Source organism: Corvus brachyrhynchos, unplaced genomic scaffold (genome assembly GCF_000691975.1).
Source record: "Corvus brachyrhynchos isolate BGI_N302 unplaced genomic scaffold, ASM69197v1 scaffold671, whole genome shotgun sequence".
NCBI lineage: Eukaryota > Metazoa > Chordata > Aves > Passeriformes > Corvidae > Corvus > Corvus brachyrhynchos.
In genome coordinates this window covers 1,303,670-1,318,465 of record NW_008236441.1, presented here as the reverse complement: position 1 = coordinate 1,318,465, position 14,796 = coordinate 1,303,670, and the positions used below count along the sequence as shown (strand labels likewise).

Sequence of the window (14,796 nt, the reverse complement as noted above, 5' to 3'; positions counted from 1 at the left end):
TTCCCCTACCCAGCCAATATACAGGGAGCCCCCAGGCACTAAAAGAACAGACACCTCCTGCTTGCACCGGGGCACCACAAGAGACAGGGAGCTGCAGGGCACCTGCTCCTGCTATCTCAATCACACACTCCAGACAGGAGTGGGGGAAAAGAGGAGAAAAACTGATACCCAGCCCTAAGTGAGAGAGGGATTCATGAGGTTGGTACACAGCCCATCTACCATTGCTTGCCAGGACCACTCCTTCCGTGTCTCTGTTTTATCTGTCAGAAGCAGACTTCCTGCATTGGACAGTTAAAGACTGAATCCTAAACTGCAGCAGATAGGAGGGAATTTTTATGGAATTTCAAGACTTTTAAAGTCCAAAATATAAAAGTGAACACTCCTCGCTTTGGGTGGAACCATATCTTTTCAAAAGTTCCCCTGAAAACAAAGATCAAATGTACTTTTGCTGGAATGATCAAAATCCTACAGCATCTTTAAATCAAAGATTTCTTTGATTAATGATTTCTCCATGGTAATAATGCTCTGTAGAAAAGACCAAGATTCTATACTGAGATAATTTTGAACATAAAAGATAATCTTTCCATATAGCAGATACCAGTATTTATCACAGTAGTGCTCTGGAGATGAAGATGACCCTGCCACTCCAAGTCCAGGTGGGGCTCTAGCAAAGCATGGGATACAAGAGGGCTCCACAGAGGATTAAATTTTAAACAAGGATCCCCAGGGGATGAAGCCCTGGCATAGCAAACTCCTACCCCTGTACACATTTTGAGCTTACCTTCTAAAAACGCACACACAAATAAATGGAAAGCAGAATAGCAGAGATTTTAGACTCTCCAGCACGGAGTGAAGGCCTCTAGGTGCTGGAAGCACTAATGAGAAGCAGAGCTGCTGCAGGATTGCGCACATGCTCACAGCGGTTTGGAACCCGCAGCCCGATAAGAAAAACCCAAAATGATTTTGTGACGGGGGTAATTCCACTGAGTTTAACTGAAACAGCGTAAGAAAACCTGAGAGGAAGAGCAGCTCTGCCTGATTAAATTGAGCTCTAAGTATCAGATCAACAGAATAAATACCCACCAGCTCATCACAACTGAGGGAAGATGCTGTTTGCTAACCTATTTGGAGAAATGGGATTTGTATGCAAAACAGCCCCTTGCCTCTTCACATACACATTTGATTTTTCACAGACAGTATCCTATGTGTCCGCTTTTAATTTTTTTCCCCATTCACAAAGTGTTGGAGTCAGTCCAGTACAGAGCGTAATGAGAACTTCAGATCACAAGATTCAACTAATTATGACATTCCCATTCTCAAAAACACAGTTACAGAGTAGATACTGGGCCTTTTAAGAGTGGAGATGTTAATAGAGGCGAAAGTTCCCCCCAGATGAAAAAGAGCAGTTTAAAATACTGACTTCATTATTCTTAATAACCATCCTTGCCACTGTTTCAGTAATTCTCACTGGCTTTTGACAGCTGGGAACTCACACACAGCACAGTGTATTCCAGAGCTTGTTCATCCAATTTTTCAGCCAAACTGAGCCACTCAGAAGTGGGACTCTCCCAAACACATATTGAGGCAGGCATGTCAACAGGATTAGGGAACAAGTTCCTTCTACATCTGAGCATAGTTGCACACACAGATAGCACTCCTCAGGTCTGCCATTCAACCCCAGGCGTGTGGACACCTCGGATGGCCCACTGTCACCCAGGTTGGGCCGAGAGGAAAGTCCTCATGGATAAGAAGAGATGAGAAAGATGGACTTGCTAACCAACAAACATGGAAAGAGTTCCCATGAACAGGGCATTTTCCTTTTTAATTATACGTGCCTTTTATCTTGCACACTGTACATGGTTTGCTAAGATTGTGCTTTTGGGAGTTTTGTCTAAGCCTCTCTTTTCAAAACAAAAGCTTTCTGCTTTTCTTTTGCCAATAAAGGGGTACCATTAGTTCAGTGCTATTGAAGAGCTGGACAGAAACAAACAAAATGCAGCAGCAATGCAGGAGAAAGAGGGGGAAGAAAAATAAATATTTCTTAAAAGCAAAAAAACTGTTTGGAGGGGACACTTTCTAAGCAGGAAAGCAGTAGCTTTGAAACAAATTTTAAAATGTATTGTGAGGACAATCTTCTGTGAAAAAATAATAATCTGACTACCCACTTTTTTAGGAAGAAACAGACAGTAAAACTGCTTTCTTATATGAATAACACTTACATACTCCCACAGTAATGAACATGACTGAAGCTGCCAAGTAAAAAGAAAAATCAGGAAACTCCAGAATTAATGTTCATGTCGACAGTTTGTGTGGACACGCGACGAGACAGTCTTTTAAGCACTAAACAATCTGCACACAGGACCATCCTTACTTAGTGCAATGGATGAATGATTCTCACTTAGTCAAAACCTATTCCGACTTTTGTTTTCTCCTTAGCATGTGATCCCATCCCTCATTTCTGACTTACTGCCCATGCCCTGCTCTGAAAACTGAGGTGCCTGTGTTTGCTCTGGACTCTTCCAGATTGCTCATCACTGCAGCCTTGACTTTTTCAAGCACTGTTGGAGCATTTATATTTACAACAGCATTATGAGGGGAGGGCTGACTCAGCTCCATTTTAGACACAAGAGAAATCCATGCCAAAACATAACTGCTAAGTTTATGTGCCCATCTGAGGATGCCTGGCTTTTTGGGGTAAAACAGCATCAGGCTGTCATACCTTTCAAAGTATGAAGGTCAACATCTGGATGGCTTTAACCATCAGAATGACCTGTCAGATTCAGCTGCCTCCCTTAAAACTTCCGGGGCTTGTTCATTAACTGTCTACAGCAAAATTTCTCTCATATAGTTTGTCTTTGCCATTGTCTTGTGCAAGTCCAGAGAGGACTGAGAAGACAGGCATGTCTCAGGGTAAGATAGCAGGTACTCTGTGAATGCCATCAGCAGATTGCTTTGCCTGGATGTTTTTCCCTTTAAAACAGCAAAATCCAGGCAAGGTGAAGCCAATCCCTGCTGATTTGTCCAATGCATCTCGCAGGAGGGGGCTACAAACTTCTGTCCCAGCACTCCACAGCCTGTCCTTACATTCCCATCCTAGAAGCCGTCTCTGTACCTCTCTTATATTACCTGGGGTGTGGAACTATGGAGTTAATTCTGAAAACAACACCTGAAAGTCCTGTAAGTACCTTGAGGTACATGCCCACTCTTAGTGTAAGTCTGCGCATGAACTCTCCCCAGGCATTATCCTACTGATGTCCTGAAGGCATCGTTATATTCCTGAAACCAAAGCAGCTGCATGTGGGAGGAAAATACAGACGTAAAGTTCATCAGAACTCCGTATGTCCGTAAAAGGTAAATAATCGCAGGAGTAAATCGCTGCAAGATAAGTCCTTAATTATTTAGGGCTAAACAGCAGTAGCAGCATGACAGATGTGAAGCAATATTTTGTTAACCACTCAGCCTGGGAACACTTACACAGTAAGATATTATTCTGCACAAGAAGATAAGGCAAAATGTAGACTGTGATGCTTAGAAACATTTTCAAATCAACAGGAAATAATATTAAAAAGCATGAACAAACATCAATCCAAAGGAAAAAAATGTAATTATTTTTAAGTTACTAGTAAGTATCAGCTATTTCAGAGATCTCAGAGATGCTTCTGCTAATTTCTGTTTGCATCTACATTTCATTATTTTTTTTACCTTTCCTGTTGTACTGTATGAAAACTGCACTAAGCACAGGAAGAACTGACTAAAAAGTAGCAGTGAGACGATGTCACTAAGTGGTGACACAAGCAAAGTGCTCTCAAATCCACAAATCAAATTAACTGAGAGGGAAAAAAAAAAAAGAGATAAAACAGAATTCTTCAATTCCTTTATTGCATAAATTGCCTTCCATAGTAGTTTAAACCTTCTTGGGAAGGAGAAAAGATTAAGGGGTTTTGCTTTGGTATTTTATTTTATTATTAATAGCACTCTCTTATTTAAGGAGGAAAAGAATATACATACATACATTAAAAAAAACAGGGAATCGGTGTTGCATTTATGAAACCATGCACCAGATTCTCAGCTGGTACAAAACAGAAGTACTTCCCTTACTTAGGGGATGTAATTCCAATCTCCATCAGCTGAGGATCTGATCTGACGAGCTTTCCTCTAACAAAAATATATTCAGACTCACCTCAATTTAGACACTAAGTGTACCAGATTGAAACTGGCTTCAAGTTTCAAAACAGTTTTCAACCTCTTCTTTGTATATATTAGCCAATATCCTCTTTTCTGCTCAGAAATAGCAGAAGATGTAAACATTGACAGAATCATAGAATCATTTAGGCTGGAAAAGACCTTTGCTGCAGCTGCTGGATCTGCTCTACCTTCCAGGCCTACTTACAGACTTTGATGTGTGCTTTATGAAAGCACAGAATACTTGTATAGCACACTGATATGAAACTGTTTAAAGTCCCTAGGAGACATCTACCCATCTTTTCCATGATCCAGGTGTGCATAAGCCAACTCAGCTTGTTTATATGGCAGGGACAGACACCTTAACTTCCCTGCCCACGGCCAGAGTGGAATTTCACCTTCATGCAGGGGGATGCCAGGTTTTAGGGCAATAATACAGGTTTTAACTCTTCACCTGTGAGCGCTACTCTACGAATTGCCTTGGACAGTTTTGTGGGAGCACTTGTCTGTTTCTGCTGGCCCTCTGCTGAAAGCTGCTGGATCTGAGTGCTTAGAGGGGTGACACTTTCTCCACTGAAAACAAAGCCTAAAACTACAAACTGAGCAGAGCTGAACATGGCTAAGTCAGTTAGGGAAGGAGCTCCAGTGGAACTTGTGCTAAGCAGCTTAGGTGCCTTCTGAAAATCCCACACCTTTACATTTCATCCTCACGCAAAACACAGAACCATCAGCCATGTGCTCTTCACACAGGAAGAACAATCTCTATCAATGGCAGTATCTAGGTAACAAAATCTATATTCATATTGTGAAAAGGTCTTGAACCGCAATGTTTGTGTTTGGTAATGTGGGATATTTTTTTTGTCCCAACTCCCTTTTTGTTTTAATTGTCAACATTTGTATTGTGTTCTGTTTTCTTTCAAAATTTACAGTTGAAACTACAGTTATTGTCAGATGTGTGAAAATTGCAGCTCACCATTCCACAGACATTTTCCCTACTGACTTTCAGATCAAATCCAGCTCAAGCAATTCTCTCCCAGCCTAGTCCCAACTCTTCTACTCTCTTGGAAGTTCAAGCTTTCTGTCAGCATTTTCCATCAAGCTTCCTGTATACTCCCAAGTCTACTTGAAGAAGCTTACTTGCTTACCTTTCCTATTCTTGGAAATGGCAGAGCAACTCAATGCTCCTAAAACAGAAATGGCAGAGCAACTCAATGCTCCTAAAACAGAAACTCCTACTGAAGTGAGGTTGATTCTGTAGAAGAAATACATATCAAGAGCCAGGAAACTCATACAGGATTTCTGCCTGCAGTTGCACTTCCACCACTGTGTTTCAGGAGTCACACATTTGCTAACACCTCAAAGAAGTTCATCTGTAATGCTGTCACTTGCAACCAGTCCAATTATCTCTGCTCATTCAACAATGAAACACACAGCCTCTTATAAATGGCTCGAACACACAAGTTGAACGTTCAGGAGATACAAACACAACAAGTTAAGATCTTACTCAGGAGTCCTACACAGATGAGCAAGTGGGCAGAATGCAGCCTCTTGGTGCAGGGACAGGGACTAAAACCACAGCTGATCCCGATCACTGGGGCTCCAACACGACTACCAGCACACAGCTATGAGACAGGCTCTTCTTGACAACTTATCAAGAAACTACATCAAATAGACTTGATACAGACATGGTCCTATCACTTAACAAGGCAAGAGAAACCCAATCTCTCTTGACCACCTTCAGCTCTAGGGTGAGTGTTGTGGCTGCCATGAGCTAGGACTTAACAGCAAGATCTAACTGAATCAAAAATGCAATTTAGAGGGCTTTGAAAGATGAACAAGTTTGAACTCAACCAGCATATGGCATTTATTAGATGAAGAAATGGGTATGAACTGCAAAGCCTGCCTCCAAGAGCCCACGGTTATTCTTTGTGATCTTTGGAATTTCACAGCCACTTTGGGGCCCAGAGTGTCAAAACAATCTGCCATTGAAGCCGGGATACACCCAAGGAGACACTGAGAGAGAAATTCGATAGCATCAGCCGAAGAGCTCAGTTACACAAAAGGAGAGGTGTGGCTGAACCACAACTTTTCTGATTCACATCAAGGCTTTCCCAAAGTTGAGAGCTGCACTCTCTGAAGAGGATGGTACAGACCCAGAGCTACACTTCATTTTCACTACCTGCTGCACTGGGACGGTAGTGATAAAGGAAGGAAGAAGTGTGAGGAGAAGCCAAGGTGGGCTCACCAGAGTGTGTCCTGAGGTGTCCTGTGAGGGCGTCCCTCCGCCGGCAGGCGTAGCTACAGAAGGGACATTTGAACGGTTTCTCCCCAGAGTGCAACTTGATGTGCCTCAGCAGGTTCCCCTTCTGGGTAAAAGAAGCTCCACATTGGTTACAGTGGAAGGGGCGTTCACCTGGAAGGGAAGGGGAAGGGAGAGAGCTGTCAACACACATCGGAGGATGCACAGAGGCCACTTTCCCACTCTGTACCAGCGCCATTGCACATGGGTACAGCCCCCACCACCACCATCACACGGCACTTCTAAAGTCAGAGGCCGTTTCTTTTGCACAATGGGCAAAGCCTCCAATAGTGATTTGAGGCTCTTTCCTTGAGGTGATCAATGCTTCCTTGGTTTTCTTGAAAGTTCTTCACCTCAGAGCTTCTATCCTTTATAAAAGATGAGCTCTGCTGAAAATTTAGATCCATAGTTGTGGTTTTACAGTATTTACTTCTATGGTTTTGCACTTATTTTTAGTACAGGTCCAATCCATATGGGTATTTAGAACTGATCATTAACAATTGGACCATAGCAAAGGTGTTAAGGCCTTTGGTTCAAATCAAACCTGTTGCTTGCGTTACACTTTGACTGACAGCCCTTTTTAAAGGCTGCTTTGCATTGCTAGAGGGACATGGAGGGAATGCATGCGAGTGAGGATCAGGGCTGCAAGCTCTGGGCAGTACTGAAAGTTGAGAAAAATCTTACACCATTAAACAGTGAAACAAGCAAATTTGCACTCTACATAAAACAAATTAAAAAGACTGATTTGATGAAAAAGTAAGAGAAACCCTATGCCTTACCCTATCACTTCCTCCCATGTGTTCACACACCCTCACACACACATCCAAAGCTTATTTTTATGCTAAGCCTTCATATTTGCCTTAGACAGTGGGGATCGGGCCCATTAAAAAACCCCCACCTTTTAAAAAAAAATTATTATTTAGAGGAAAACCCCCTGATGAGCTCACACAGGTTTTCTGGAACATTATCAAAACCATACTCTATATGAACATTTGTTGAAGACAGTCAGACTGTTCCAGCAGTCTCGGGCAGGCAGTCAGCTCTAATCACCTGCTTATGTCCTGCTGAGCAAATCAATTGAACACGAGCATATACTTGTGCTGGCCACTTGTCCAAGCACTTTACTGCATCTGGACTTTAGATCATAGAATCCAAGAATGGTTTGGGTTGGAAGAGATCTTAAAGCCCATCTAGCTCCACCCCCTGCCATGGGCAGGGGCACCTTCCACTATCCCAGATTGCTCCAAATCCCATCCAACCTGGCCTTGGACACTTTCAGGGATGGGACAGCCACAGCTTCTCTGGGCAACCTGTGCCAGGGCCTCACCCTCCCTCACAGGGAAGAACTTCTTCCATATATACCTAATTTAAATCTACCCTCTTCCTATTTAAAGCACTACCAAATGTTTACACCAAGTAGGGCCCCAGCTCAACAAGGTCTTGATCATCAGATTTCAGATGTAAGCGACCTCATCCACACTTTTCAGCGTATCACCTATTACGAAACTTTGGCCAAATCCTGCTGGGACCTTCTGAGTTTGAATTTAGTGGACTGAAGCACAGATCTTGTGAAAAACAAACACGTTCTGTGATCTTTCACATATCTTCAAAGCCTTTTACAATTGCTTTAAAACAATTACTCCCTTGCTGGACAAAATGAATGCTACATTTGTATCAAAGCAGTTCATGTGTCTGTCTAGGGTGAAGTCCAAAATACATCTGGAGATTCAAATGGAAGGAGAGGGAGGAAGAGAGCTCTTACAGATGTCCACAAGCAATTCTTGTGTCAGTGGTTCAAATCACTGCCAGGACTGCAATGCTGCCAGGAGGACAGCACAAGGTATGCTATACTCCGTAACTTTTATTTCACATGTTGGAGATGAAAATCACATCTAAGGCTGCTGCAGAGGTACTCAAAGAGATACTAAGATTCCTAAAATCTCACCAAGAACATTATGGAGTAATAATAAACAAAAAAAAAAAAAATCACGGCATAAGGCTCTTCTTCCAATACACTGAACACGAGCTCATTAGAATTGATAAAGAGCTTGTGGTTTCCCTTTCAAACTCCCACACTATACTTAAAGGATCTGATTAGCCATTATCTTCTTTTATATCATTTCAAAATGTCCATAACAGAGATATGTAAAGAGACTGCAGTAGAAAAATACATGGGGTTTTTTTTTCTTTTATGTTTTGCTTTCGCTGTCTGAGAAAACAGGCAAAACCCTTTCCTTTGACACGTTTCTGAGTGTTCTGGAATGATATCTTCAGTTTCAGGATGACAACATGAAAGAAGGTAGCACATTTCTTACCAAGTCTAAAGTCTTTCCTTCTACTCCTGCTGTATTTAAAATTATGCAGTTACTGTGTTTTACCCACTACATCACCCACTTATCTCTGACATTTTGGAGGCCACATATGAGCAGGTATTACTCCTCCGAAAACTGGCTGCTCTAGAGATGCTGAAAGCTTTCAGTCAGGAATTCAAATAGTCACTGCACCACAGTTTGATAGCAAAGACGACATGAAAACACTCACCACAAAATCACCCGTAGTCTGCTCCTCTCTTGCAACAGACAGAATCCGCTCCAATAGCACATTTTACCTTAAATAACCTTTGTATCTATTTAAAGCCAGCCTGAATTCATTTCTCCTACTGGCTTCATTCTGGCTAAATAGCTGCTTTGATGTGTTTGTTACACTCTTGTCCAATCACTCGATTCCAGCTCCTTGTTTAAGCTGCAGGCTTGTGGGATGCAATTTTGGTCACACCTTCGTGTTATTGATTAGCAGCGTTTACATTTAGCACAGCTAATCTGGAGGCCATTATCCAATAGAAGGGTGCACAAAGAGAAGTAACGACTGAATAGCAAGAAGATTCTGTTGGTTTTCCAAGAACTGTGCTGTCTGATGCCCACTCCAAATACTAGCAAACAAGCCTTTATCACTTCAATGCCTTGAGAAGACTGTGTTCCAATTATTTCTCCTGCTGCCTTTTCCTGGTAAGTTTGTAAACTGTTCTCCAGAATTATTGCTTCCCAGTAACGAAGTAACTACCTCGACACCCTTATTCACCTCCCTTACTTTTCTGTGAAAACGCAGAGTTTTTATCCATAAGCTGAAATCAATCATATTTCAAACTAAACATCCACTCACAAGAAGTCTTTAAATGCATCTTTTCTCTACATGAGGCTCCCTGACTGTGTTTAAAATGTTTTTGGGGGTGATGGCAACACAGACTCACCAGGAACTACGGACCTATTAAAGGTGGCACACGCAACTCCGAGAGGGTAATGACAATTATAAGCATGGTGTGCTTCCCCTCCACTTTACAGCTATGCATTTACTGCCTGACTCTGTACTTAAAACGATTAATTAAAATAAGAACTCTGCTGAAAGGCAACTAAGCAAGCTCTGTGCTTTTCAGCACTGGAAACTATGTGACTGCAACGTAACTGCAAAATACTTTTAGTCTACTTTAAGTATTAAAGCTCTTCTCTATTATTGAGCTAAACCAAGGCAGAAAACCCTCCAACTCAGTGACTTTCAGAGTGGCAGGAGGGGGAGGGAGAGCCAACCAAACAAAAAAGATGTTTCTTTTCAACTCCAGATTTAGAGTCTAAAGCCAGACAAAACCAGGAATGCCTCAAAAGCCCTGCTCTTCAGCAGAGGGAATTTAATTATCTAAGTTACTTCAGGAATGGACAAGGCAAGGTAAGACAGAGTGCCAAGTATTATCTTTCCTAAAGGCTTTGTAAGAGGGGCTTGTGCCAGGGAATAATTAAATTAATAAATAAATACACCCATAGAGTTTTATCATTTTACAGTTAAATAAAGTATTAATTAAAAAGTATTATTTCAATATTTACCTCTAAAGTACAGTAAAATACTGCTGAAACCTCACATTTCATTGCTTAACATGCACCCATTACTGCTATGTCTCCTCCAGGAAAAATAATAACGAATAATAGTAAAGAAATATTACTGCTCTTGAGTTACACCAGTATCTGAAGCACACAGGTTCACTTGCTCTTGTGCAAACAAATCCTGAGACGAATGGTGAAGTGGACCCTTGAATCCAGGACAAGCAAGACATGGGCCTTTCTTTTCCAGTATCTTTAATACATGACAGCTGGTTGGAGACTTCACTGCACAAGCCACGAGTGCTGGCTGGCTGATACAAAGTGAAACCAGGCAAATGAACCGATGAACTTCCTACTAATAGATTTCACAGATGTCAAATGTTGTTTCAAAAAGCAAACCAACTCCTTTTTCTGCTTAATTGGAAGCTTCCCTGCACAACAGCACTCCTTTCCCGCCTTGGCACGGAAGTGCTGTGCAGAAGTTTCAGTATGAGTTAATCTTCTTCGAATCTCACACCAGTGCAAAACAGTGATATTTTTGCTGCAAAGCTGACACATTTTCTGTATTAAAACAGAAATTTGACTGAGGATGTGGAGCCCACAGACCTGGCAACCAAGGAGACTTAGATTCTCCTAACCCTTGGCTGGTAACATTTGTCCCTTTGAAACAAAAGGGGGAGTGACTCACAAATTAATGCACTGGTTCTCAATAACACAGTCAGGGTATTCCTACAGCAGCAGTCCTGCTACATAAAAACTAGGTCCAGAGGGACTTCAACATCTCTCCTGGTTAAATGTATATCTGGGAACTCAACCTTTTTTGTGTGGCAGATACTTTTGATATGCAAAGTATAGCTTAAGTACTTCTCAAATGGGATTTTTTCTTTCCAGCCTCTTAACACAAAATTACTGTGCCCATGCTGCCATCAGAAAGTATTTGCTCTTACTAATAATACAGATTTTCACCCTTCCACAATAGGCTTTTTGTTAACATTCATTTCGTTAAAATGAAACATTTCTCTGATTCACCAGATGCTGCAACTGCTCTGATTCTGCTCTGCCCCAGGAACACAAGGGAATTATCAGCAGTGCTCCTAACACACTGACAGCAGTGAGCTCCAACCTGCCTTTACCCCAGCGAGAGACAGAGCAGCAGACTTTGCTCCATTTCTCTGTTTGTTATTCCAGGGACCATAACTAGTCTGCATACCTCCTTACTGTGCTATCGGATTCACTCAACAGCCTGCACACCATGTGAAATCAGTGATTTTAGTAGGGCTTTTTGTTGGGAAAAACCTCCTTCCAGATAGAGCAAGTTATCATAAAACAGTAGTGATGAATCTCTCATGAAAAATTCCTGGGAAATCCTGGGTGATTTCCTCTGCAGAATTGTCCTCTGCACAAATTTATGACTGCATTCTTAAGACAGAAAAATCATTTAAGTGAACTTGGCAAAACTATCAGAAGAGTTTAGTAATTGAGTACTGCAAGTAAAGCATATCCTTCTGCCCAGAGCAATTTCAGAAATCTTAGCTCCCCTTCCTTATGCTTAAATAGGAAAAAAGACGACTTTTCAGAAAGTTAGACTTCAGAACCTAAGTAGAAAACTGGACTTTCAGAAATTTAGCCCCACAATTTTTGATTCAGTGCCAAATCTATTAACATTGCAAGAGACAGGAAGGCTGCACTAGGTTACAAATTAGAAATTAAACCAAGAAAACCCTTTCTGCTAGCAAAATGAGAGAGGCAGTCCAGAGGAGTTCATCACAATGTGTTAATATGACTGTTTGTTTAAATTTGCTCCTGGTTAGCTGCTTAGGCATACAAGTCTTTTATATGGAACAGCACAACCGGGTTTTTCCTCATTTATTATTTCTGACCTAAAAACTTGAACTCTGCATGAAAAAAAAATTAAATTGCATTCAGAGTTCCAGGGTTGCATGTGTTCAGTTATAATGCTGTGGGTGCTAAAGCAGAACTTGAACATTTCCCTCATGGGTACATAACTCATTTCACCGACTTATGGTACCAAAATGCTTGTGGAGTCCAAGCAAAGATCTGAGACCGTCCTGCAGTTAACACCCCAAAAAAAACCTGAAAGTAACCTACCAGCAGCCCAGAGTAGGAGTGGGGAAAGGCTCAATCCCCAGAGGTGTCCAAGGCCAGGTTGGGCAGGGCTTGGAGCAGCCTGGGATATTGGAAGGTGTCCCTGCCCATGGCACGGGGTAGAACAGGATGAGTTTTAAGGTCCCTTCCAACCCAAACCGTTCCATGACTCTATGATGCCAGCCTTCCCTTAGAAATAAAAAGCATTTCAAAATCTAGCAATGGACTAGATAAGGGATGGGATGTTACAGCAGAGAAAAAAATATATAAACAAAGGTCACAATTCACAAGAAAAGGGAGAACAACACGTGGACCTTGCAGAGCACAGAAGTATCAACATGGCTATAGCAGAACATGGTTCCTGCTTTACCAGAAACAAGGAGCAAGGAAATTTTAATTCAGGCCCACAGCAGAAAGCATAAAGAAGTGAGAAATCACAGAGATTCCTACTCATTATCTCAGAAAACCTGGATTATCGGCCTCTTCTCCTTCTCCCCTTCCCTCTACATCCCCAAGCACAAATCCCTGGACTATCCAATGGCAATATTCTATGACCAAGTCATCTCCTGCAGTAACAAAAAATTGATAGAGATCCTGCAACTTGAGGAACATGCTGTCGAGTAGGAAATTTGGACCAAAAGAAAACAGTATGGGAAAGGAGGAAAATAAATCCAACTCATGCTATTCTCCTGACAAAAGGATGTGGCACATGAGGGAAGGCTTTACCCTGCTCATTAATGCAGGGATTGCATCACGCTTGATTCCTACACCAAGCATTTTACTTATTTTCTGTCAGCGATGACAAATAAATAGAAAGGCCTTCTCCTGGTGCCCAGGCAGATTACAAAAACACTTCACCTCAATTAGCAGTTTTTCAGAGAAACGCTGTGTTTGGCAGAATCAGCAGTGCCACGGGCCCTGTGACGGAAGTGCCGCAGACCAGAGCATCACTTGGACCACGATCTGAGGGATGAATGGGCAATCCCCAGCTTGGTCTATCACAGGAAGGGGTGACTGCACACCAGGATCAGACACGGGACAGTGAGCTCACCTACTCCGGCCTCATCCATGGCACAGATTATTTTCCCCCTCCCTGCATCTGTTTGACTGAACTATCATAATGTGTCAGGAAAGACAACTGCTCTTCAGGAACAGAGGAATAATGGCTGGAGAAAAGTGTGGCCCTCTCTGTGCATAGCACAGGCAGAGCCTACGGCACAGCTTCTTGCCAAGCCTGGATCCCTGGTGCAAGGAAAGCTGCACTCATCCCAGCACCCACACAAATTACAGCCTCTGCTACGGACCACAGCATTTTGGGTGATTTACATAAAATGCTGACAGGTTTTCAGGGAAAGGAAAAGGACTTCAGTTTTTGCCAATGCAAACAACTGGCCAGATCATGTTTTGGTTGTGTGCAGTTAAAGAGGAGAGTAAACCAGGATTCAGCTCCCAAAACATACTTAAATTGGCTTTGAGAGGTAGGGATGTACATGCCAGTTGGATTAGCTGATAAAGAATGTCATCCCTTTCCACTCACTAGGGGCAACCTCCCTTCTCTCCACCATTCTCCCTTGGGCTGCAAAACCAGACTACCCACAGGTCAGGGCTCATTCCAGAGCTGAGGCCAGCCCATCACGCCCCGCTGCTGAGGAAGTGGCAATATAGTTTAAAATACTGCACTTACAAGATAGATACCAGTATGTTAAAAATACTCCTTAAAATCCAGGATGTGGAAATCCAAGCAAACTTCTCCTTCTGTTGTGGACAGCAAAGTAGCAGCATGTATTAAAAAACAAACAAACAAAGTGGAGGGAAAAAAAAATCCTCTGCAAAATTTGCCAACTGGTTTACTGAGAACAGAGCACCGAGCTGCACATTAAAAGAAATGCCATTTCTATATGCTTGAAATCATCTGTATAGAACAGTACATCCCAGCTCCTCTGCTCTGATGGGAAAAGAGTCAGAGCTCTCTGAGGAACCAGCAGTAGCCTGAAGGAAAAAGCTACCAGTTATGCAACTGCTGCCCATGCACCCGCAGACGGCCGTCTCGCCCGCACGCAGATGAGATTTTGTTCCGTTCGCTTTGAATTTACACATCTTCTTTAACATGAAAAAGGCAGCTTGCCTGTATTTAAAAGATGCACCAGCTATTCAGTATCTCAGAAATGTAGACCATTTAATTAAGTACCTAAATCTAAATTTAGCACAGCTAGTTTAGCTGCTCGAGTTCAAATACGTGGACTCTGATGCACCTACAATACATATGCTCAGATACATGCAGGCACCAGCGAAAACTTTTCGGAAGGTTGAAAGCTGGAGACTCAGTCTGGTACTTATTTCTCT

At 42.2% G+C, this 14,796-nt stretch overlaps 1 protein-coding gene across 10 annotated transcripts in view; it reads right to left on the bottom strand.

Annotated features, from left to right (window-relative positions):
• IKZF2 (IKAROS family zinc finger 2) overlaps positions 1 to 14,796 on the bottom strand; it is a 112,861-nt gene that overhangs the window by 34,354 nt on the left and 63,711 nt on the right. For 9 of the 10 annotated variants that reach the window (XM_017747136.1, XM_017747142.1, XM_008643559.2 and 6 more), the window contains one exon: positions 6,428 to 6,595. The exons of the other annotated variant lie outside the window; for it this stretch is intronic. In XM_017747136.1, the coding sequence (XP_017602625.1) occupies positions 6,428 to 6,595 (168 nt within the window). The remainder of the gene's footprint in view (positions 1 to 6,427; positions 6,596 to 14,796) is intronic. 10 annotated transcript variants of the gene reach the window in all.